Source organism: Ipomoea triloba, chromosome 15 (genome assembly GCF_003576645.1).
Source record: "Ipomoea triloba cultivar NCNSP0323 chromosome 15, ASM357664v1".
NCBI lineage: Eukaryota > Viridiplantae > Streptophyta > Magnoliopsida > Solanales > Convolvulaceae > Ipomoea > Ipomoea triloba.
This window is the reverse complement of record NC_044930.1, coordinates 8,860,539-8,887,051: the sequence shown is the minus strand read 5'-3', so window position 1 is coordinate 8,887,051 and position 26,513 is coordinate 8,860,539. Positions and strand designations below refer to the sequence as shown.

Sequence of the window (26,513 nt, the reverse complement as noted above, 5' to 3'; positions counted from 1 at the left end):
GAGAGAGAGAGAGAGAGCTGCTGAGAGCAATGACGATAGTGGTGGACAAAGTTCTAGAGGATCAGGTAGCCCAGGGAGTAAACGCGTTGGTCCAAACTGTAGCATACAACGTGAAGTTGGTTCGTGGCATAGATTCTGAGATTAAGGATCTCACCTCCGACATCCAAACCTTTAGCGCCAGGCTTATAGAAGCTTCCAAGAACTCATGGGCCAATGATCACCAGGTTTTGAGAGTTGTTGTCAAAAAATTCGGAACTGTTGTGAATGAAGCCCAGGATACGATTGCCGACTACCTTGCACTGAAGGGGAAGCATGTAGACAATGTCTTCTCAAAATCTTTGGATAAGATTCCATTTTGTGGAAAGATCAAGGATTTTGCGAGTGAGATCCAGTCCATAAGGGCTAAGCTGGCAAAGATTCGGCAAGACCACGGAAAAGAACTTCTACACCTCATGACGTATAAAATCAATGAACAAAACAAGGGTCTGCTAACTCTCCAGGTACGTACCATGCATAAGTACAGTTATCCTCCTATTATATTTCAAATTTAATTATTTGTTTAAGCAATTAAAATACTTTATCATCATGGGATAATTATATTGATGGGTAAGTTGGCATATTATAGACTCTGTTTAATTTGGTAGAGCTTATTTAGGAGCTTATAGGTTATTTTATGCTACTAATAAGCTATAAGCTCTGTTTGGTAATGTTCTCAAAATAACATTTTATTAAAATATATTAATTTCACTCTAAATTAGCCTTTTTATATTTATGACTTATGAGTTTTCAAAAATATATTTATGACTTATGAGCTTATCAAAAAGCTAATTTTACCAAACACTTTTAAGCATAACAGCTAATTTAACAACTCTTCAGATTTCAACTTCGAGCTTATAGCTTTTAAGCTTTCAGCTACATTTCAGCTTTCAAATACCTTTTCAACTAGGTTTGCCAAAAATAGCATATATTATGCGTTAAGTGTTAGTTGTAGAAAAGGAAGGCTTGAGATTTCTAGTAGATAGAAGAACTGAATTGTACATGTGGGGTGTGTTTAAGGATGGAATAGGTCAAGTCACCCTGGCCTAATTAAGCTCTAGTTAGGCTTGTCTTGTTTAGTAAAAAGGAAAGGCTTGGGCCCATTTCAAAGCCTATAAATCTACACAGACCAGACTTATATATGTCATACCCTATATATATATATATATATATATATATATATATATAATACGGTTCAAATGCGGTTGGGATGCTCAGGTGCGGTTGTGCGGTGATAGGAGAACCATTGATCTTGTCAAAATCAACGTTCAGGATTAACAATGTTTAAAAAAATATTCAGTGGCAATTTGGTCATTTTTCATATGGGTCAAACTTCAGGTGCGCGATTTTTTGTTCTTAATGTGCGTTAATTAGTTGTTGAAACTTAAGTGCGTCGGTCTAAAGCTTTAGGTGCGTGGTTTTCCTTCTTAAGGTGCGTGATTTTTGTGCTTAAGGTGCGTTAGTTTTTGAAACTGAAGTACGCCAGTCTAAAACCTTAGGTGCGTGGTTTTCCTTCTTAATTAAGGTGCGTAATTTTCCTTCTTAAGATGTGTGGTTTGTGTCCTTAAGATGCGTCAGTTGTTGAGACTTAAGGTGCGCTTGCCTAAGGCTTTAGGTGTGTGGTTTTTCTTAATGTGCATTGTTTCCCTTCTTAGTTAAGATGCATTGTTTTCCTTCTTAAGGTGCGTTTTTTTTTTTAAATTCCAAAACACAAACAATATTTTTTTTATAGATTTTCTCTACAAAGTCATTTTTATGTTAATCTAGCTTAAGGTGATTAGATTAGAAACTTAAAGTGCATCAATTTAAATTAAAAAAAAAAAAAAAAAAGAAGAAAGAATAGATCACCCGCACAACTACAGGGAACCCTTCTCTGCACTTTTTGTGAGGTTTTTGAAGTGCCAACTAGGGGAGAGGAGGGAGAGAAAAAAGGAAAAAGAAAAAAGAAATTTGACAAAAAAAAAAAAGTTGAATGCCTGGTTTACGCGCATGTGCCATGCTGGGCGCGAATAATGTGCTCAACGCCGACAACACACGCCTCTCAGCTACTTTTTTTTTGAGAGAGAGACCTCTCAGCTACTTTTTAACCTATGATTTTTCCATGTGGACTCAATAAAAATGAGGTCCTTGCATTATAAAAAATCAAGTTAAAACCACCTTCCCCATTAATGTAAAAATCAACATCTAATTTTTTCTTCCTAAAAAACTGAGCTAAAATCCCTATTGGGAATGCTTATAGCAAAAAGCTAAGCTAGACAATAACGGGTGTGTTATTTATGACCTACTTCCATTATATTAATATGTTTTGAATGAAAGGATAGGTTTTCATTATTTTACTAAAAATGAGTTACAGTTTTTTTTTTTTTTTTTTTTTAATGTAGTATGAACATACTTTCTTTATCTATTGTAACTCAAAGAGTCAATAGACCACAAACACGATTCCACTCTGTAATTTTTTCTTAAAGAAAATTATAAAGATGCCACCTAACCTTAATTAAGGTGTTTGGCAAATCAATTATAGTACTTGAATTCATGGGTAGGTTAAAAAATGAATTGCATGCATATATATATTGTTCAAAAGAGAAATTATAACTTGATCAAATAAAAAGATGGTTTGAGCATTTGAAGAGTACACTGTACATACTAATAATGATTTGGAAGTGAACTTAATTGAATATTTGTATTTATCACCTTAATTAGCCCTTGGTTGGTATAGATTTTTAATGATCCGGCCTTTTTCAATTATTTAGGTTCGACCAACAGTAGAGAAAGACAAGGTATTTGGATTTGAAAATGATATGAACACCATAAAGGGTTTTATAGAGGCACCCGATAATTTTATTGTCATCCCAATTGTGGGGATAACTGGATCTGGAAAAACTATACTTGCCTCGATGATTTTCGAAGAGCAAAAATGCATTCCCGAAAATTTCAACAAGTGCATTTGGGTTAATGTTTCACAAGGTTTTGATAGAAAACAAAAATTCATTGACATCATCTATCAAATTACCAATAGTAGAGAAGACATTAGCACGATGACTGAAGAAGGGTTGGCACGGTGAAATATGTGAACTTCTAAAGGATGAAAAGTACTTTGTTGTATTGGATGATGTACGAAAAAAAGAAGATTGGGATTCTTTTAAAGTTGTATTCCCTACAAACTTGAAAGGAAGTAGGGTCCTGGTGACTTCCCCATATGGCAATGTAGTTGATTCTTACTGGAAATATCATAATTTAGAAAAGTTAAGCAATGAGGAAGGTTGGTTGCTATTGAAAAATAATGTTTTTGGTAAAGAGGGATGCAATGACGAAGTATTAGAAAACGTGGGGAAAGAAATAGCAAATAAATGCAATGGATTACCTTTAGCTCTAGTAGCGGTAGGTGGTATGCTACGTCAACGTAGGAATATTGTTGATTGGCAACGGGTTGCTGAAAATCCATTTTTAGAAATTAATCGAGAAGGTCAAATCTACCGAGACAGAGTAAAAATGACTTACAATGATTTGTCCGATGAGAAGTTGAAAAATTGCTTCCTATATTTTGCTTGTTTTCCCATAGGACATGAGATTGTTGTTTGGAAGTTGATTCGTTTGTGGATTGCTGAAGAATTCATTCCAACAATAGATGAGCAAGGGTATGCTTTAGAGGCAGAAGTTGAAGCTCAAAAATATTTGAATGATCTTGTGGATAGAAATCTTGTGATGGTGGAAAAACGAAGAAGAAATGGACAAATAAAAACTTGTTGTATCCACAACACATTTCATGAGTTTTGCAAAAATGAAGCTGCAAGGATAAATTTATTCCATGTAGTGGATGAGGGGCAAAGGTTAGATGATGATGAGAATACTTCTTCTTCTTCAACTCCTCATGAGAATATTTCTTCAACTCGTCGTCTTTGTTTCCACTCCTTTAATGACAACAAATTTGATGTCCTCATCAAATCCTACAACCAAAAGGGGAGTTTATTCCCATTTGGCAAACATATCCATTCTTTGTTGTTGTTTTCCTCACAAAAGGGTGAGACTTCTTTTACAAAAGACCAATTAGCAACAATCCCAAACACCTTTCCACTTCTTAGAGTGTTGAACATTGAATTCTCCATCGAGTTTGGTGATAAGTTCCAACCGGATGAGCTTTACAACTTACATCTCCTTAGATATCTTGCTATCAAAAGCAATCTCAATTCCCTCCCCAAATCATTCAAAAATCTTCGTGGATTGGAGACTTTAGTGATCGAAACCACATCAAGATCACTAAAAATTGAGGAAGGCATATGGAACATGGAAAAGTTAAGGCATGTACGCACCAATACCTCTCTGCAATTACCCTTTCCTCCAAAAAGAAGCACAACTAAAGCTGGAAGAAAAGACATCCGCACACTTTCTACAATATCACCAGCAAGCTGCACATTGCTTATCTTTTGGAATACCCCTAATCTCCAAAAATTAGGTGTTCGTGGAGATTTATCAAAATTTCAGAAGTCAGGGGAAATAAGTTTCCCATTCGAAATGCTAAAATGCCTTGAAAACTTGAAACTCTATGGCCAGTGTGATAAAGTGTTAACACTCCCAGAGAGTATCGTGCATGCACCTAGACTTAAAAAGTTGAGCTTCTCCGGCACACTATTTGAGTGGAAAGATATAAGAGTATTGGGGTTGTTGGAGGAGCTTGAGGTACTCAAGTTGGATGACTATGCATTCAAGGGAGAGGATTGTGATCTAACGAAGAAAAAAATTGTTTTCAAACGGCTTCAATACTTGCGTATTGGAAGGACGAACTTAGTAACTTGGAAAGCCACTGAGAATAGCTTCCCATCTTTACGAAGTTTAGTCCTTCGAAACTGTAGCTCCCTACAAGAAATTCCAGAAGCTTTTGCTAATGTTCATACTCTTGAGGTGATGGAATTGTTTCACACGAGTGAAAGTACAGTTCAGTCTGCGAAAGAGGTCAAAGAAAAGCTCAAAAACTGTGGATTCCAGCTCCAGCTCCTCATAACCTCTAAAATGGTAATTCACTGTCTTCCCCATTTATTATTTTTGTCAATTCTTTAATCTTATGTTATATGTTGATTCATGGACATCCAGTTCAATGATTATAAATACATTTTACTTATTTTGTTTCACATTCATTCGTCAAACTAACTCATAATTCATTATTTATTTTTAATATTTTTATATTATTTTTTAATTTAACTTTTATGTTTTAAATAATACTTTTAATATAATTTTTAAAAATATAAATCTTATATATTAATAATAACAAATTTAATATTGTGAAGAATTAACTTTTAATAACTTCAGAGAAACACTATTAACTAAACCAGAGATATAAATGGGATGGGGGGAGAATATTGAAAGGAAAATAATTTCTTAGTCGTATTTTAAAACATAAAAGGGAAAATGATACTTTTTCTACCTGAATTATAAGCTTATAGCATTTTTTTCACCCTGAGTTATTAATGTTATTACATTTAATTTGTCCCTTCAATTATTTTTAAAGTGAGAATTTTTTTCCCTTTAAAGTGGGGGAGGGAGAGGGAAAGGAATTGTAATTCGGTGAAAAAAGAATAACGTAGGAATAAAATATGAATTCAAATTACAGTGTTTGGTATACATGAATATGATTATAGAGAATTAAAAGGGAATAAGTGATACAATGACTGAAATGCCCTTGTGTAATAATAATAATAATAATAATAATAATAATAATGATAAAAAAAAAAAAAAAAAAAGACAGAGAGTATTATTGAACGGACAAAATGGTCTTCACACTAACAATTTTGCCCCTCTTGAGTCTTGAACACCAAATTGCAACTCAACATTTGGAGTGAATTATAATTCGATGGAATTTCAATTCCCTCCAACCAAACGACGTAATTGGACAATTCATTGAATTCAAATTCTATTACAGGCAAATTACACCCAACCAAATGGGTCATTAATTCTTCAGGGAAAGGGACCAATAACTGCAGGCACGGACACAATGACAGAGGAAGCTCTAAAAGATCTGGTTGATTTTGTACAGTTCAGTAGTGAGTGGAATGGTGCGCCTCGTGGCTTATATTCAGAGTTAAAGGATGTGAGCTTCGATATCCAAATGTTTAATGTCAGGCTCCAGGAAGCTTACAAGAACCCAATTGCATCTGTCGATGTTTTGATGCTCAAAAACTTCCAAACTATTGTGAATGAAGCCCTGGATGCGGCTCGCATATACTGCGTTCTGAAGATGGTCTCTGAAAACAAAATCCTCACATGGTTTTTGTTACCACAACAGTATAGAAGAAATAATGTCAAATATTGTGCGAGTAAGATCCAGTCTGTTAGGTCAAAGGTGAATATATTTCGCCAACAATACCAAAATGACCTTTACTCCCTCACCATCAGCCACAACAATGTCCTGCTAACTCTCCAGGTACCACAAAAACTATTGTTAAATTATCATATTTCAAATTTGTTAGTTTCAGCAATCCCAGGCCAAAACATCATCATATTTGGTTAATTGCATTAATTAATATATTAAAAAAATATAACAATTTTGAGTAAGGAGAAGGAAATTAAATTAAACTTGAATCCACATAGAGAAAAAGTGTACTGTGATGTGTTTAATATCTAACAAGTATGAGAATCTCTAAAATTTTCTTGAAAATGTATACGTAATTTCAAGGAGTATGTTTTGAAGGAACAATTTTGTTGAAAAATTCGGTGGGGCACGTTTGATTTCTAGAATATATATTTTTCATTTTCCTGAAAAATAAAAATAAAAATAAAAAAATAATTCTTTAGCATTGTTTTTCATTTTCAAATCTAACAAAAAGTTTAGAAAACACGTTTTGTTCTCATTTCTAGATTTTTTTTTTAAAATAAAAATACAGGTAACTCAATTTACAATCATTATTATTATTACTTACAAACTTCCACCAAACTTATCTATCTACTAGTCTTTTCAACATATTATGCAAGGAATAAGTGCTCAATATTAGTACTCAATGATAAAATCATAGTCATATTGCAATAATAATTTTTTTAAAAATAATAGTACATAAATTTTTAAAAAGTAATAAAATTTGGTGGTGGGGGGGGGGGGGGGGGGGANNGGGGGGGGGGGGGGGGGGGGGGGTGGGAGTTCTGGTCTGTATGTGACAGACCTGAAGACACTAGGGCGTTTGGTTCAAGTTATATAAGATAACTAAGGTTATATTTGCTTGGTAATATAAGATTCCCATGTTTGGTTCAAGTTATGTAAGATTCTCAAGGAATGTAACATAACCTCCCGATGAAGTTTTTAGCTATTGGAAGGGAATGTGAGATACATCCCGATTTCTTAGGTAATCTCACATTCCCTTATCTTATTCCTAATATTGAGCTTTTGGCATTTTAATCAATTTATCTTATTTCCGTTGTCTTATTTACCTACTTCAATTTTAAACCAAACACAGGAATCTAACATTCCCAGTTATCTAACATTCCCAGCAATCTAACATTCCCTTAGGTAATCTAACATTCCGTGAACCAAACGCCCCTAAGAGTCTTCTAGTCAAGTGGTATGGTCTTCTCCTCCATGTTGGGTCACTAGGGTTCAAGTCTTGTGGGTAACATCTTTAGTTCTGTGTAGCCCATGGGCCGGTGCTTTGGGTTTTTTGTATATATTTTATTGGGTCTCACGCCCGAGTAATAAAGTTTATTATTCTTTTACTCCCTTACATTCATGTACCAAGTTTATGGTGGACTCGGTCCTGATAAAACTATCATTGGCACCGTCTGTGGTGATCGTTACGAAAAGCATACATTCCTAGTCTTTACCCATTTCCATTTAAGCCCAAGTACTCCGGAATGACCGGATCCCAAAGGGTGTATCCACCAAACTCCTGTGGGGCCGAAAAGGATGTGCAAGGTAGGCGAGTCCCACCTCTTCCCCTTTAGAACATGGAGTGTTCCAGCCGATGTTGTTCGTAGAGGAGCTGGTAGAGGAGCCGACATATCACAGGGTTGCCATAGGCAGGCCCCAAGACGGAAACCCATAGCGTTGTTTCCTGGCAACTCGGGCACGAAGCAGGGCTCGCCTCAAGCTGAACATAGCGTAGGAGGGCAGGAGGGCTCCCCCAACACCTCAGGATCAAGGGTTTGAATGGGTTGTAGGAAACAAATTCCCTAGGGAATCCCCCAGACCCTCCAATGAATTCGAAGGTGAAAGCAAGTACAACACCCCGATGGCGATTAATGGGCAAAAAGGATAGACACTAAAATCGAAGAGTTACTCCAATGGAAGAAGTGAGGTAACCTCCAGGAAATGCCTAAGATATCGGTAACCACACCCTTCATTCGAAGAATTACGGGAGAACCCCTTCCTGCCAATTTCAAACCTCCAAGTATCAAGCGATTCAATGGCTTGGGTGAGCCGCAAGAACATATTATCAAACCACTATGATGCTGATGGGGTACGTCTTCAGAAGCGTGATGTGTAGAACCTTCTTTTCAACCTTGTCGGGTCAAGCACAACATTGGTTCACAGGTCTTAAGGGAAACACCGTTGATTCCTTCCACAACCTAGCAATAAAACCTATCACCCATTTCATGAGATGAAAAAAAAGGTTGGAAACACTTTACACATCTCAAAACTGTAAAACAATGCATAGGGGAATCTTTGATGGACTTGTTAGCCCTCTGGAGAGCAGAAGAAGCAGACATAGAGGATATAGATGACAAAATGGTTATCGTCATGTTGGTATACGCCTAAGGGCTGGAGAACTTTATAAAAGTCTTAGGCGCAAAACCCGAGCACCTATGCCACTCTTGTGGCAAAAATTGACAAGTATGCAGAGGTAGAAGAAGCAAATTGACTCAAGGGGTGTGGGAAAGAAACACTCTCGAAAAAACCCCGAGCCGAGGAGCTGGCTAACAGAAAAGGGTTGAGCCAGCAAATAGAAAAGAACCCCATAGTCGAGGTCAGACCCTAGAACCCAATAGGATTACACAAGGAACCCCCATCGTGGGCACCTCGTGCCCTCTTAAGGGCACTGCACATGGTCCTTCTCACCTCCCATCAAAGCACGACCCAATGAAATACGTGCGTTCGCCGAGGAATGTCAAATGGATAATGCCCCCGACTAGCACGGTTGAGACATTATGGCCTCTGACTGGTAGACATATTGTTGATTCTACCGTTGATATGGACATAGCACAGATGAGTGCCAAACATGGAGGATGGAAATAGAGGCCCTAATCCAATCAGGTCAGTTGGGAAATTTCATAGATTAGAATATTATGCATATTGAAAATGTGTGGAAGCAGGGAACAGCTAAACCATCTGATTATCCGAACCCCGCCAAAGAGAAACCCATGAAGAAAGTCGAGGACAAAGCTAAGCGCTTAGTGATAAACGTAATTTTTGGGGGATGGCGACCGATGGAGGAAGAAGAAAAATATGTAGGGTTTATAGAATAAACACATGTCTCGAAGAAGCCGCGGCGATAAACTATCACTTTCTCGGATAGTGACCTCCCGAGTAGAGGGGCCTTATCCAATGACACTATAGTTATATCGATAGGAATCAGCGGGATTCTGGTAAAACGATTTCTAATAGACATGATGAACAGTGCAAATGTTATATGTATCATGACATATTTATGAAGTTAGGTTTCACCCAGGATCAACTCTGATCAATTAGGACTTTGCTCGCCTTCACCGGGGACACCATCGAGACCGAAGGATGAATACGGTTACCCGTGGAATTAGGCACTCCACCAAACATCCGAGAAAAGGAAATGGACTTCGTTGTTGTGCGAATGGTGTGTGCCCATAACGTTATCCTTTAGAAACCCGAGTTAGTTAACATTGGAGGAATCATGTCAATGGAACACATATGCTTGAAATTCCATATACCTAAAGGGATTGGGACAGTATGGGGAGACCAACAATTGGCCCGCGAATGCTACCAGAAAATGGTGAAGAAACACTGCTGTTGTACATCGTGGAAAAGGAGATGGAAAAAGAACAATTAAGGAAGGGTTTGAAACTTGCCGGCTGCGGTAGAACTGGACAAGTAAAAATAAGGATGGGGCTCACAGAGAATTTGCTCTAGGAAATTGTTGAGAATGGAGACCAGCGGGCCTTAACGGAGAGGGTTGTCCCATTAGCCGTCTTTGGAATGCACATCATCTGAAGCGTTACTTTTAATAACTCGAGCCGAGGGCGAACTAAATGAGGTTTAAGAAGGAAACAACCTCATAAAGACGTAATCCTTAACTCAGTTTGCACACCCCCACCTGGCCCTACAGGGCAAGGTACGCGGCCCAGCGTGCATTACAAAAAAAAATGTGTGTGGTGCTAGTATGAGGTAGCAAGTAACCCACATATGAGTACACCCAGATTAACAGGATGCGATCCCTAAGCCCGGGATGTACACATTTCCACCTGGGCATGTATGGCAAAGTATGCAACCTAGCGTGCTTTACCCAAAAAAAAAAAGTTGTGTGTGATGCTAGAATTAGGTATAAGGCAGCCCACATACGAGTACACTCAGGTTAACGGGACGCGATCCCTAATCCCGGGATGTACGCATTTCCACTTGGACAAGCAAGGCAAGGTACATAACCCAACGTGCATTACCAAAATAAGAAAAATGTGTGTGGTGCTAGCATGAGGTAGCAGGCAGCCCACATATGCGTACACCCAAGTTAACGAGATTTGATCCCTAAGCTCGGGATGTACACATTTTCGCGTGGTCCTTTAACGTTCTTTATCCCGCTTCTTAGCGGACGACGTGCACTATCCCTCGTCTCAGCAAACGACTTATTATTACCCGCTTCTCAATGGCCATTGCGATTGACATATCTTATCCCGCTTCACAGCTGTCAATTTAAGTTATGTGACTTAGCTGTCGATATATTTCGCTCCTTGATGAACTGTCGAGGCATGGCGTCTCTGTCTTTCTCTTGTAGGTACGTACGAGAGCTAAGTCATCCTAACAAGCAGCATATAAGGGAGGCTGTATGAACTGTCTAGAAGAGATAAAAATCTTTCACAAGGAGTTAAGAGGGTCAAGGCGCGTAGAGAGACGAGAGTGTCTATACTTTCTCAACTCGTCAAAAGCAAACAAAGAAAGTGGGGGACTTATGATGGGGCCATGGGACCTTGGGGCCCATTTTATATGGAAAGTCTTAACCCAAATGAGGGTGGTGAAGGAAGGAGGTTGACCTAAATCTTGTTGGGCTAGGAAGACATGGTGGCAGATGGCTTCATGGTGGTGGTATGGTGAGGCGAGGCATGATGTCTATGGTGTTGGCTGCATGGCGACAAGGAGGCCCAAGATTATATTGGAAATGGGTACAAGACAAAGCCCAGGGGTGCAAGACATGCAGATAGACAGACAAGGCAGCCGGTAGAGGCAGGCGCCAGCGGGGGAGCCACCCGAGGATGAGGCGCTCCGGGGCGTCGGCTGCGCCCCCCTAGAAAAGTGACGCACCATAATCTATAAAACTACGTACCTTAAGCTATAAAATAACGCACCTTAAGTTTTAAACTTATGCGCCTTAAACTAGAAAAGTGAAGCACCTTAATCTATAAAACAACGCTTCTTAAGCTATAAAACTACGCAACTTAACCTTTAAATATACACATCTTAAGTTTTAAACTAATGCATCTTAAAATATAAAGTAACACACCTTAAGCTATAAAACTACACACCTTAAGTTTTAAACTGATGCACACTAAACTAGACTAGAAAAGTGACACACCTTAAGTTATAAAACTATGCACCTTAAGCTATAAAACAACACACCTTAAGTTTTAAACTGATACACACTAAACTAGACTAGAAAAGTGACACACCTTAAGCTATAAAACTGCCCACCTTAAACTATAAAAAAATGCACCTTAAGTTTTAAATTGATGCACACTAAACTAGACTAAAAAAGTGACACGGCTTAAGCTATAAAACAACGCACATTAAGCTATAAAATTACGCACCTTAAGCTATAAAACAATGCACTTTAAGTTTTAAACTGATACACACTAAACTAGACTAGAAAAGTGACACACCTTAAACTATAAAAGAATACACCTTAACCTTTAAACATATGCACCTTAAGTTTTAAACTTATGCATCTTAAACTAGAAAGTGACACACCTTAAGCTATAAAATTACACACCTTAAGCTTTGAACCTGAGCAAAATTACCATACTGCTACCACGTTTTTTTTTTAATTTGTCTTCATTCTGGGCTATTGATTTTGGCAAGATCAATAGTTGAGATTTCACCCCATTTTTTACATGAGGCATATAACTACACCTGATCTCCTCTCTCTCTCTCTCTCTCTCTCTATATATATATATATATATATATATATATATATATATATATATTCAGATCAAATGAGGACCCATCCTTAGGTGAGGACGTGAGGAACAATCTTTTGCGTTCATTTTTTTATTTGGATGAGCCAGATTTGATTTCCTAAGATGACATGGATTGATTTTTTTTTTTTTTTTGGTTAAAATGGGGTTAGTAATGTTTTTTTCTATTTTTTTTTAAGTGTGAACGCATGGGAAATCCTTGGCCAAATTGGTTTCGTATTTTATTGGATCATCACCATTGTGATTTGGAGCTGCGATTTCTTCATCATCGATTGAGTGTTCGTCCATGCAAAGTGATCAGTATTTTTATTTTTCCCGCTCGTTCTTTTGAGTATAATATTGCCTATATTTTGGTGTTGGTGTATATGTACACGTGTCTGGTTAGTACGGATATGCATTCGGATGTGCTGGTTGTGTAACCTAGTGTTGTGAGTTGTGCATCGTAGTCTGATGAAATGTGTATTAGTGCACTTAGTGCAATGCATCGTAGGACATTGGGATGTCAATCGTAGAATTTTTTGGTGGAGTTTGAATGCACAATCAGAGAATTATCGATGCACAACATTCGATATAGGAATGCAAGATACTTTGTATAGGAATGCACAACTTCTAATAACACTGATTTATCCCTAATTGTCTATTTTCTAATATTTTAAAGAGATTTGTTTCCTTAATCCGTGTGATTTGTTCCTTTTAATATCAATCATGTATCATTCTGATTTAATAGTAGAAAAGAGATCATATGCGGATACTGTGCCTAGGTGAAAGATGAGGTTGGATGATCTCGCTAAAAAGAACAGCATAGATTGAACACGGATTTTAAAAACACGTGGTGACAATTTGGTCTTTTTGCGTATAGGTCAAACTTAAGGTGCGTTTTTGTAAAAACTTAAGGTGTGTTGATCTAAATCTTTAGGTGCATTGTTTTACTTCTTTAAGGTGCGCGGTTTTTCCTTCTTAAAGTGCATGATTTGTGTGCTTAAGATGCGTCAGTTGTTGAAACTTAAGGTGCATCGATTTAAAGCTTTAGGTGCTTGGTTTCCTTCTTTAAAGTCTGTAGTTATAATACTTAAAAGGTGCTTCATTTTAGTGCTTAAGGTTAAGATGTGTAGTTCCTCTCATAGGCGCGGTTTTTTATTTTAAATTTTTGTTGATTTGAGCCGTTAATCTAGATTTGATAAGGGCTCTGATTAAACCGCATGTTCGCACCTGAGCAAATTCCCGCACTAGATCTGATTTCTCTCTCTCTCTATCTCTCTCTCCCTCTCTCTCTCTATATATATATATATTCACACTATAGCTGTATCACTTTCAATTTTGTATTTCTTCACAGATAGAGAGCCCGATATGCTTTGACGACAATGTGATAGAGAAAGTAGAGCAGATGGTAAACATGCTAGTCCAAACTGTAGGAGACAATATCAACCTGGTTTCTGACATTATGAAGTCTGAGATAGAGGACATGACCTCTGAAATCAAAAGGTTTACTGAGAGCTTGGTGGTAGCTTGCAAGAGCCCACTGGCCAATGAACACCGTGTTTTGAGACTAATAGTAACAAAATTCGGAACACATGTGAATGAAGCCAGGGATGCAGTTGCCAACTACTTTGCACAGGAGAAGAAGCATGGATTGGCTAAAGCGTTTTATAAGATTCGGCTTCGTGGAAAGCTCAATAATGTTGCGAGTGAGATCCAGTCCGTTAAGGAAAAAGTGAAAACCATTTGCGAAGACCACAAAGAAGACCTTCGACACCTCCAGGAGGACTACAACAAACATAGTGATCTGCCACCTCTTAAGGTACCACAAAAAGTCTATTCCCAAATTATCATGTTTCAAATTACTTGTTTCAATAATTACTATACAAGATCACATATTTGCTTACATCAATATAGAATTGTGTCATATATGCTTTTGTAAAGAAAATAAAGGAAATATAGTAGATAGGTTTACCCAATATACACATCTGGATAGTAGTTGTTACGTAGTATTATATTATACCTGTCAGGCTGTCACTGAAATAGAAACAAAAAAAAAAAGAGAAATCTTAAGCTACCTTATTAGTGCATGCATCGGGAATAAAGTACATATTAAATTTCGATGATGCATGCACAGTATAATTATTTTACGGAGTAACATTTTAGAAGCCCAACATTTTCTTTGTAAAAGTAGTCTCAGTTCATCAAAATAACAATGAAATCAAAGACAATAAAGAAGAAGTAGAGAAGGATTATCACAAGCAGTAAGGAATACTGACAGTAAGACAAGTCTACAGAGGGTAGTAAGGGAAATGAACTTTAAGCTTACAAAGAAGAGAGCAACAAGGAAGTCATGAGAGACAGTAAAGCATTTAAGACAGTAAAGCTTCACTTCTATCTTTATATTTCATAGGTATTTTTGGATTATGTTTCTTACCTTTATAAATACATATCTCTTTGTATTATTATAGTGAAATCTAAATGTTAAAAAAAAATCTCTTCTCCTATGTTCTTGTCTCTCTACTATTATTTTGTGTTTCTCGTTTTACTCTATTATATATTTATAGTGCAATTTTAGTCTATTAAATTTAGATTACATGTCGAAACAAAAATAATGAAGGTCCAAATTAAACTATTAGACATGACTCCTATTTTTAATGGAACGGCCCTCCTATACCTTAAAAGTATAAATTATGTACTTGAAACAAATTAATAGTTGTGTCTTATGTTATAAATTTGTATGTGTTGTATTGTGAAATTTTGTGCTTATGAATACAAATTGTGTACCTAAATCAAATTTTAAAAATAAAGTAAATATTAATTAACATGTGTATGCATGTGTCTTGTGTTCTGATTTTTTTTGTCTTGTATTATGAAATTTTATACTTTACAAATATGAATTCTATACCTCATTGTTTTAATCAAGGATTCACAATGCTATATGGACTCTCCCACTCTGGTCGATGATATAAATTTATCTCACACACTTAATTAGTATTGGATCATGAATTTTCAGGTTCGTGCGGAGTTACGGGAAAATGAGATAGTAGGTTTTAATGATGATTTGAAAACCATAAAAACTCGACTAGTGGAAGCATCCAAAGATTTATTTGTCATCCCAATTGTGGGGAATGCTGGGACAGGAAAAACTACACTTGCCTTAAAGATTTTTGAAGATCCAGAAATCAGGAAAAATTTCACCCATTGCATTTGGGTTCATCTTTCACAAGGCTTTTGTAGAAAGGAAAAATTCATCGACATTCTACATCAAATTTTCAAGCAAACAGAAGACTTCATCAAGACTTTAAAAGATGGGTTTTTGGAAGCTAAATTTATGGAATTATTACAAGACTTCAGCAAAGCTAAAATAAAGGAATTATTTGAAGACTTGAGCACGACTTTAGAAGATGGGTTGGAAGCTAAAATAAAGGAATTATTAGATGATCAAAAGTACTTCATTGTATTGGATAATGTGCTGGAAAAAGAAGATTGGAATTCTCTCAAAGTTGCATTCCCTAAAAACATGAAAGGGAGTAGAGTGCTGATAACCACCCGGAGTGGCAATGTAGTTGAGTATACTTGGAAATCGCATGGTTTAGGAAAGTTAAGCAATGATGATGGTTGGCTACTAATAAAAAATAATGTTTTTGGTACAGAGGAACGCCGCGACACTTTAATTGAAGAGCTTGGGATAAAAATAGCAAAAAAGTGCAATGGATTGCCACATGCTCTTGTACTAGTAGCTGGCATCCTACGCAATTGTATAACTTCTGCTGGTTGGCAACGAGTAGCTGATAATCCACTTCTAGATGATCTAGAATTGAGCTACCATGAGCTAATAGAGTTGAGCTACAATGATTTGCCTGATGAGAACTTGAAAAATTGCTTCTTATATTTTGCATGTTTTCCCATGGGACATGAGATTGTTGCTTGGAAGTTAATTCGTTTGTGGATTTCTGAAGGTTTCATTCCAAAAAAAGATGAGTGGGGGTACAGTTTAGATGTAGAAGCTGAAGCTTCAAAATATTTGAATGCTCTTGTTGATAGAAATCTTGTGATGGTGAAAAAAAGAAAAGCAGATGGTCAAATAAAAACATGTTGCATTCATGACACATTGCATGACTTCTGCAGAAGTGAAGCCGAAAGGAAAAGTTTATTCCATGTAGTGGGTGAGGGACAAAGATTAGGTGCAAGTATTCGTTTGAAACGTCTTTGCTCCTACTACACTATAAACATATTGGATCCATTACTCCATCCATCTGATTCACTTTTCAATCTCTTCATCAGAAAGGAGGGTGTTTTCTCTTTGTTGCTGTCCTCTTCCGAAAAGAGTGAAGAGATTAATTCGACCCCAGAAGAGTTGGAAAAAATCCTAGATTTCTTTCCAAAGCTTTCGGTGTTGAATATTGAATCCAGCAAATTTAGGTCGCTGCCAAATGAGCTTTATTCCCGACGCTATATCAGGTATCTTGCAATCAAAGTTGATATCAGTTCTCTCCCCAAGTCATTCGAACATCTTTCACTTTTGGAGACTCTAGTGATCAAAACCACAGAAAAGGCACTACAAATTAATGGAGGCATATGGAACATGAAATATCTAAGGCATGTGCACACCAACACCTCTACGCAATTACCCTCTCCTCCCAAAAGAGGCAAGCATAGCCGTAAACAAACAGATATCCTCACACTTTGTACCATATCACCAGGAAGTTGCACAAGCAAGATCTTCAACAAAACCCCCAAACTCCAAAAATTAGGTGTTCGTGGGAACTTATCAGAACTTCTCGAGGAAAAACAAAATGTTTGCTTGTTCAACAATATTCAAATGCTAGAACGCCTCGAAAACTTGAAGCTTCATGGTAACTCTGAGGAAGTAGAGTTGAAGGTCCCAATGTTGGATAAGTTTCCGAAAAGGCTAAGAAAGTTTACCTTGTCTGGTACATTGTTTCAATGGAGCGACATGACTGTATTGGGATCATTGGAGGAACTTGAGGTGCTCAAATTGGATGACAATGCATTCTCGGGAGAACTTTGGGATCTAAATAGTAATGTTATTTTCAAAGGACTTAAGTATTTGCGCATTGGGAATACAAACCTTGTAACTTGGACAGCTGTAGTGGAGAAAAGCTTTCCAATTCTAGAAAGCTTGGTTCTCAAGAATTGTATTTCCCTAGAGAATATGCCACAAGATTTTGCTAATGTGGACAGTCTTAAAGTAGTGGAACTATTTGACGTGAGTGAAAGAATCGCTGATTTTGCAAGAGAGATTTGTGAGCAAAGGCATGGCAAAACAAATGTCAAAATCAATGGATTCATCACTCATCTTCTGCCACAAGCAACGGTAAGTGTCTAACTTAACTTCCATTTTATTTCCTCACTTTTATAATCTTTTAAGTTTTAAGAATTTTTTTTTTCCAAAAAATTATATACAGTCAAGATCAATTTCAGATTATTTTTAAATTCCCATACCACCGTGAAATTGTAAGGTGTGCTAAAATTTTATAAATTTGTACTTTTACATGAAAGAAAAAAAAACATTATATATAAATTCTAATATATTGATGTTTTGATGGTGAGATTATTTTAGAAAATGAGTGAAAGATACGCTAGCAAAGGTTGCAAAGCATGTTAATTATTTAGTAGATAAAAATTGTGACTTACTAAAAAGTTTACTTAATTAATATGGATATTATTATTTATATATTTAATTGAGGTGATAGAATTGAAGAAGAATTTGAATTAATATTAATTGTGCACAGGTACATGACCAAGCATATGGGGATGAAAATGTCAAAATCAGTGGATTGGTCCACCCCAGCACCTCTACTTCATCCCAAGAAATCGTAAGTATATTGTTCTTACCTTTTCAACAATACAGCATAACCTTTAGGGGGTGTTTGGAATTGAACGTGAGATTCCAAAGCTTACATTCATGTGCTTGGTTCATGTTATCTTACTTTCCTAAAAGAATATAACATTCCATAAGGAATGCAACTTACCCTCTATATAGGATTTTGAATGGTATGTGATTCCCTTACCTTTCTTAGGTAGTTAGGTTATGGAAGATTACTTTAGATATTTACAAATTGTCATTTTAATTCTAATTATTATAATATATATAATTTTTATGTTAGTTTATATATATATATATATATATATATATATATATATATATATATATATTATTTAGTTATTTTTGTAATTATATATTTTATTTTATTTTTATTACATCATGTTAGCTTATAAAATTTCTCAAGTTCAAGATTTTAATTAGTTAATATTCTTAATCATGTTATTATATATGATAGTAGTATCTTATTTATTTATTTTAAGTGTATTAAAGTGTGTTTTATATATATATATATATATATATAAAACTCTAAACCACACAGGATATTATAGTACATACCTCAATTTTAACCATACACAGGAATTTAACATTCTCATCAATATAACATTCAGGTAATTTAATATTCTTTAGTTGTAAATTGGATTAGATTGATGTTTTGTGGTGATATTGTTTGAGAAAATAAGCTATATATATATATATATATATATATATATATATATATATATATATATATATATTAATTATGTAGCAAATAAAAAATCGTGAATTACTAGAAAATTTGTTTATGTTTTCTTTTCAAAAGATATTTTGATTTAGTTGAATGATAGGAGAAGAATTTAGAAAATTTTTCTTTCAATATATTATTCCGACAGGTACATAATAAATCAGATGGTAAGGAAATTAAATTACTGCATTTATGCAGTCTTATGTTTAAACAATTTTCTTTCCAAGATAAAGTCCACAAAAATATTAGTAATCATTCCAATTCCATTCTACTGCCATACATATAGAATACTTTCCCTGAAAACTCATACTATTACCAAGTATTTAATTTTCATTCCAATTCAGATTCCATGTGTGAACCAAACACACCCTAAATGTTCAACTTCCGCTTTTCCTCATTTTTATAATCTCTTTAGAAAGTTTAAATGTTTTTTTTTTTTCAAAAAATTATACAGTCAAAGATCTTTTTTTTTTTAATTCCCATAAAACTTACGTGAATTGCAAGGTGTGCTAAAACTTCATAAATTTGTACTTTTACAAGAAAAAAATAATTGTAAATTCTATTAAATTTATGTTTCGATGGCGAGATTATTTGAGTGAATGAGTGAAAGATATGACAGTAGAGGGTGCCAAGCAGGTTAATTGTGTAGTAGATAAAGAATCATGAATTACTAGAAAGTTTATTTACTATTTTTATTTATATATAAAAGAAAAAAAAAACCTTTGATTCAATTGAAGTGATAGAAGAATATGATCGAGATTATATTAATCATCTACAGGTACATAACCAAGCAAATGAGAATGAACATGACAACACCAATGAATTCGACCACCCTAGCACCTCTATTCCTTCACAAGAAATAGTAAGTATAATCCTGATTTATTGTTTATTAAATGAAATTGTCTCTAAGTTTTTGTATGTTTTGAAAAAATCTATAACATTAATTTTAAGTTTTATTTATATTTATGCTTTGATGGTGATTTTGTTAGAAAGAGTTAATGATAAATATGGCAATATAGTTTGCAAAATACGTTAATTATTTATTCCATAAAGAATTGTAAATTACTACAAAGTTTGTTTAATATTAAAAATTTTATTTTATTTGAATTGATTTTCTCTTTGAATATATTATTCTTACAGGTGCATAAGCAATCGCATGGGGAGGAAAATGTCAAAACTGATGGTTTCGACAGTCCTAGTACCTCTACTCCGTCACAAGAAATAGTAAGCATATTATATACTACCTCCGTCCCAAAATGGTTGTCTGGTTCGTTTAACGATGCTTGACTGAAGTAATTTTTAATTCAACTTTTCATAATATTAAGTTTAGCATTAATATATAAAATTTATATATTTAGAAACTACATTAAAAGTACTATTAAACACAAAAAATTAAATTTAAAAATAATAAAAAATTACTAAAGAAAATAAGCAAAGAAGAAAGAGTTGGTTTGACCAATAAATAGTAAATATGACAGGTAAAATGGGACAGAGGGAGTATCATTTTGCAACTATCTTACAAATAAAGATTATATATAATATAATCTTATATTGTGACTCGAGGTGCTTGTCACTTAAGCCAGACCTTGAAGCTAGTTTCTTCTATATAAATCAATTAATTAAAGGTTTTTCTTTTCTTTAAAAAAAATTAAAGGTTTTTCTTTTCATGTTAAGATCAGCAAAATATAAGCTATCTAGATATTGAATTAGATAATTTTAAATAGATTATTAGATTATTTATTGAAAAACTTGGTTGGACAATTTTCTTCAGGTTTCTGATGATTAACTCTCTGGTCACCGATGTGAATTGCTTTCTTGAAATAAAAGGATTAAAGTCGATATGTGTGTTTTTCTTGATGCAAAGAATGTGCCGATCAGAATTGAGCTACCTATTTTTATATCTTTCTTGTCAGTGATCTCATCTAGAGGTCAGTCATATTCTTTAAAAAAATTTCTTATAATATTTCTTTCTATTATTATTATTATTATTATTATTATTATTATTATTATTATTATATGTTCAGTGGATTGAGCTTGATTGCCACAATTATAACTTTAATTTCTTTTTATTGTTGCTCAGCTTAGACATGTGGTTCGATGAATTCCCAATTCAAGCATTGAGTGGCACGACGTACGCATTGATGTTGAAAGCCAATTAAAGTGTGTGTTAGTGATTTCATATTGTTGGGAGACTATTTTTGTATTTTCAATTTGTGATTACTTTCTCATGACTTTATATAGTATTTTGGTATCGTAGTCAAGGACTCAAGGCTTGTTTATCATTTTTTTTTTTTTTTGATGTATTGCTTATTTGTCTTAGCAGTGTGGATTTGCTTGTGAAGGTAAAACACTCATTTGGTGACTCTAAAATAAATTACTGACTATATGTTCCATTTCGTTGTTTGTTTGTATTAGTTTTCAAACCATTTATTGTTTATGAATTTTCTATCAACACAATGATATATATATATATATATATATATATATATATATATNTATATATATATATATATATATATATATATATATAATTTGCTCAGGTGTGGAAGTGCAGTTTAATCTAAACCGTTGATCAAATCTAGATCAATATAATGGCTCAAATCAAGGAAAAAAAAAAACAAGTGCCTGGAAGGAACCAAGCAACGTAACTTAACTTTTAGCATGAAAATAGCGCATCTTAAGTACACAAACAAAGCATCTTAAGAACACAAACCACGCACCTACAGTTTTAAAATAGGGTACCTAAATATTATAACTGACACGCCTTAAGTACAAAAACTACGCACTTTAAGAAGGAAAATCACACACCTTAAGAAGGAAAATCACGCAACTAAATCTTTAAACCGACGCATCTTAAACTTCAACAATCAACGCACCTTAACCACACAAACTACACACCTTATGAAGGAAAATCATGCACCTTAAGAAGTAAACAATGCACCTAAAGCTTTAGATCGACGCACCTTAATTAAGTTTCAACAAAAACACACCTTAAGTTCTCACTAAAGAACTAACGCACCTTAAGCACAGAAACCACAAACCTTAAGAAGGAAAACTACGCATCTTAAGTTTGACCAATATGGAAAATTACAAAATTGTCACTGAATTTTTTTTAATAGTTGTTAATCCTGGACGTTGATTTTGACAAAATCAATGACTCTCCTCTCACCACACAACCGCACCTGAGCACACCATCCGCATTTGAACCATATATATATATATATATATATATATATATTCTAGTTTTTTCACGCGCGTTGCGCGAATAGGATAATGCCCAATATTTATTTTTAATTAAATACTTCAAAGTATATCAATACAAGATTATATAGGAGATGTTCATGCATATGTAATTGAATGTTGAATTTGTTTATTTAAATCGGTAATTCAAAATATATGAATGCAAGATAATATGTGAGAGATTGATTATAATTGTCACTAAAATAAATGTTTGCAATTTTGTAAAAACGATAGTCAAAATACTTGGTCTAAAAATGATAGTATAAATAAATATTACTTTTGGTAATAAAAATTTATACATTTTAAATCATATTAATAAAGAAATACGATTTACCTTTAAAGTGAACAATTGTGATATAGTCCAAAAACAATTATACCAACTCTGATTAGGATGAGATTCGAACCTAAGACCTTACTTATAGAAATTAATGGGTAAGTTAAAAGTTGAACGAAATATTCCGTTACTAAAGTTAAAAGTTAACGGAATGTGAGGTTATTTAAGAGAAGAAAATAATATAATAGAGGGTAAAGAAGGAAAATTATAAAAGATTACTAAAATCAAAATAATATAAACCATTCGTTTCAGTAAATAATTACACTAATATTTTTTTTTTCCGTTAGAACCCTAACATTATTGGCTCTTATTAAGATTGTAGATATAATTGAGAGAGAAAGAGAAATAGAAAATAAGAGTGTTGATTGCATTTAAAAGCTTGTGATACAAACTATTTATAGTAAAGAAATAAAACCATAATGCTAAAATTTAGCCCATGTTCATGTAGTGCTCCATGTTCTGCCATGCTCCATACTCCACGCACGTATTGCTATGCCACACCACGTCACCACCCATTTATTAATTATTCTGTCCCATTTTACCTTACTATTCATTGGTCAAACCAAATCTTTCTTTATTGCTTAATTTCTTTATTAATTTTTAATTATTTTTAAATTTAATTTTTTGTGTTTAATAGTACTTTTAATGTAGTTTCTAAATATATAAATTTTATATACTAATACTGAACTTAATATTATAAAAAATTGAATTAAAAATAACTCCAGTCAAGTCTCGTTAACCGAATCAGACAAACAAAATGGGACAGTGGTAGTACTTCCTAATATTGAAAACTAATCACTACTTATTATAAAGATATTATTATTATTATAACAATATTGTTTAATTATTTATTTAAAAAAATCAAGGAAAACTAGTCACTACTTAGTTTATAATAATTATAAAGATATTATTATTATTATAACAATATTGTTTAATTATTTATTTAAAAAAATCAAGGATGGGATCGAGTGGGGTTTCTCCTCCCCGCTCTCAATGGGAATGGATAAAACTCTCTGTCCCCATTCCCCGTCACCGTTGGGACAAGGATTGGCGGAAATTGTCATCTCTAATAAACATTGAAACCTAAAGCCAACATACCAAATTAGTCCCAGTTCTCTTGCATCATTTGTTCTTCATAAAAAATAACCTTTGAATTCAAAGAACTATTGCTAATTATCATTTATATAGTTTTGTTTTGGTTTCTGTTGATGCGGTCTTATTCAAGAAGGGACCTCTTTTCCACCAACAACTGAACCTGCTTTCACACTGTTTGTAAGCCTTTGACCCTGGTATAATGAGAAGGGCAATTTAATGAATTGGCATTAGAAAGATGAAAGCAATAGGAAGTTAATTAATATTAATTCTTTTGCTGGATTGAACTAATTAATAAGACCTTAACTTTTAAGTTTAAGATTTGGTTGTATTTGGTAGCGCTTTTGCCTTTCGTTTTGTAGTTCTATTTGAATCTATGACAAAAATTGCTACTTTCCTTCCTCTACCGTTGTGTTTGTTCCATTTCTTGCTTCCTTTGGAGGAATATCCCACAGAAGTTTATTTGTTATAAATAATACTCCATTTTCAGAAAGTTGAACTGAAGAACATACAATTTAAAAAAGTTAACGAACATGTTCATGAACGTGTTCACGAGCGTTAATGAAATGCTTAACAAATGAACATGAACATAATTTTCAAAAATCTTAACAAACGAATACGAACATGAACACTCCAAAAATCTTAACAAACGAACATGAACAATCTCCGTTCGTTTATGTTCGGTTCATTAACTGCCCTAATGTAATTAAACCCTATTGTTAAAATTTTTTTTTGACACAATTCCTTTCTTTTTTCCGTTAGTTTCTCTCTTCTACATGGCTAAAAAAACCTAAACCAATAAGGTTGCGCTAATTGCATTTCCTATTTCTTCGTTATAGGAAACAATTATTTTAAAATTTTTATTATTTACAAATTTTAAAAGAGTCACTCTCTCTTGAGATGAGCCTTGTAATATGTAATTAAAATATAATATTTATATTAAAAATGTAATATGATATGTCATTAAATGGCATCATATTTGTGCTTGTTTATGCTTGCATTTTGTTTGAAGGAAGAAATGACCGAGCAATGAGCAAACAAGCATGAAAAGGTGTTAATCTTTGGAGAAAACGGGGCTTTAAAGCATAAGGAAAACACCCAAGGGGACACCGGAGAACAAAGGAGCAAAACGAAGGCGTGGAAGTCATTGTAAAGAACTCACGCTGACCGTGAGTGTCAGCGTGAGTCCTCAGTGTGGTTTCTGATCAGAAACTCACGCTGAGACTCACGGTGTGAGTCTCAGCGTGAGTGCTGATCAGAAACTGATCATTGAACTCACACTGACACTCACACCGTGAGTGTCAGCGTGAGTCTCAATGATCAGTTTCTGATCATTGAGACTCACAGTGGTGAAAGGTTTTGTCTAATAAGGAGATGAAAAGTTTTGTCTAATAAAACATAAAATAAGGTTTTTCATCTGACATATTCCAAACCTGTCATTTTCATCTAGGAGACAAACCATTTGTGGTGCAAACAGTACAATTGTAGGAAGACATTTGGGATTTCTGCTACAATGATGGTTTGCAGCTATTTAAGGTCCTTCACCTCTCACTGCTCATAACATTCAGTCTCATACACCATCCAGAGAGTATAGAGTAGAAGTGAGAGAAAAATACAGTTCATTCAAGCAAAGGCAGCAAGCAGCACAGTTCATTCACGCAACAACAAACACCAACTATGGCTGGAGGTTAGATCCTTAATATTTCAGTTTTATTCTTACATTCCCCACTTGGTGCAAACATTAAACTTAAAGAATAGAATAACACCAACCATAATGATATGTTTTCATTAGTGCGAATAATATCCATTATGATCAAATGCAAACTGCCTTCAAGCTCTTAATTAGGAAACTAAAAAAACTTTATGAAATAAACCATATGTTTATTTCAAGTCCAACTGAAATATTTTCTCAATGAATTTAGAGTGTACACACTTTATGAGAAAATTTCTGAATGCGAAAGAATTTCATTCATTAAAACTGTATGTATATACAATATTACAAAATGGGTGAAAGTCCCATCTTTTCAGCAATATCCTTGAATTTAACTGTAGGCATGCCTTTAGTCAAGGAATATGTTATTACCAACTCAGTACTGATGTGCTCAATGACCACAATTTACTTTTTAACACGCTTCGTTATAGCTAAGAACTTTATGTCGATGTGCTTAATTCGACTCCCACTTTTGTCGTTCTTAGTTAGGAAAACTGTAGCTGAGTTGTAACAATAGATTCTTAATGGCTTAGATACAAAATCCAAAAATTCTAAGCCTAGAGAAGAAATTCTTAAGCCATACACCTTATGAAGTGGCCTCAAAATATGAAAACGAACTTGGCTTTCATGGTAGAAGTAGTTATTAAAGACTGTTTAACACACTTTTCCATGATATAGCCTTACCAGCCATAATAAATATGTACCCTGAAGTTGATTTTTGAGAATCAATATAGCCAGCAAAGTTCGCATGATAATATCCAATGACATCTAAGATATTTTCTTAAACCCAAGCTTATAGTTTTTAGTATCTTTGAGATACTTAAAATTCCTTTACAGCTTTCTAGTGGTCTTGCCTGGATTATGCAGGTATCGTCATACATTCCAAAACAATGTTTGGTCTTGTACATACTTAAATGTATCCAAGACACCCAACTGCTTCAGCATATGGAATGTCCTTCATGGACTTCTCCAGGTCAATTTTAGAACATTTATTCAAACTTAATTTATCTCCTTTTGTTATGGGAGCTAGAGTTGGTGAACAATTCTAAATCTGAATCTTTCCCAAACTTTGTCTATATGGGTTTCTTGCGATAGATCAGTATGTACCGGGATCTATCCTTATGAATTTTCATGCAAATGACATTATGCAAATGACATAATCAACCCATATCCTTCATATCAAAGTTCTTAGAAAGAA

At 34.4% G+C, this 26,513-nt stretch overlaps 2 protein-coding genes across 2 annotated transcripts; both read left to right on the top strand.

Annotated features, from left to right (window-relative positions):
- On the top strand, positions 1 to 3,196 carry LOC116006315 (disease resistance protein RGA2-like). Its single transcript, XM_031246638.1, has 2 exons — positions 1 to 500; positions 2,787 to 3,196. The coding sequence occupies exons 1-2, from the start codon at positions 30 to 32 to the stop codon at positions 3,096 to 3,098; spliced, it is 783 nt and encodes a 260-aa protein (XP_031102498.1). The 5' UTR covers positions 1 to 29; the 3' UTR covers positions 3,099 to 3,196.
- LOC116005647 lies at positions 3,100 to 21,331 on the top strand (the record flags this gene model as incomplete). Its single annotated transcript, XM_031245893.1, has 9 exons — positions 3,100 to 5,043; positions 5,948 to 6,448; positions 13,721 to 14,185; positions 15,380 to 17,704; positions 18,123 to 18,206; positions 19,717 to 19,800; positions 20,079 to 20,162; positions 20,710 to 20,866; positions 21,019 to 21,331. Coding segments are annotated over 8 exons (5,502 nt in total), but the record flags the coding sequence as incomplete, so codon positions are not given.
- Positions 21,332 to 26,513: the final 5,182 nt, after the last annotated feature.

Excerpts from the sequence above, each read along its gene's own strand:
- LOC116006315 (XM_031246638.1), top strand. The coding sequence starts at position 30 with ATGACGATAGTGGTGGACAAAGTTCTAGAGGATCAGGTAGCCCAGGGA. Across the intron at positions 501-2,786 it reads AGGGTCTGCTAACTCTCCAG|GTTCGACCAACAGTAGAGAA; the intron begins GTACGTACCATG and ends TCAATTATTTAG.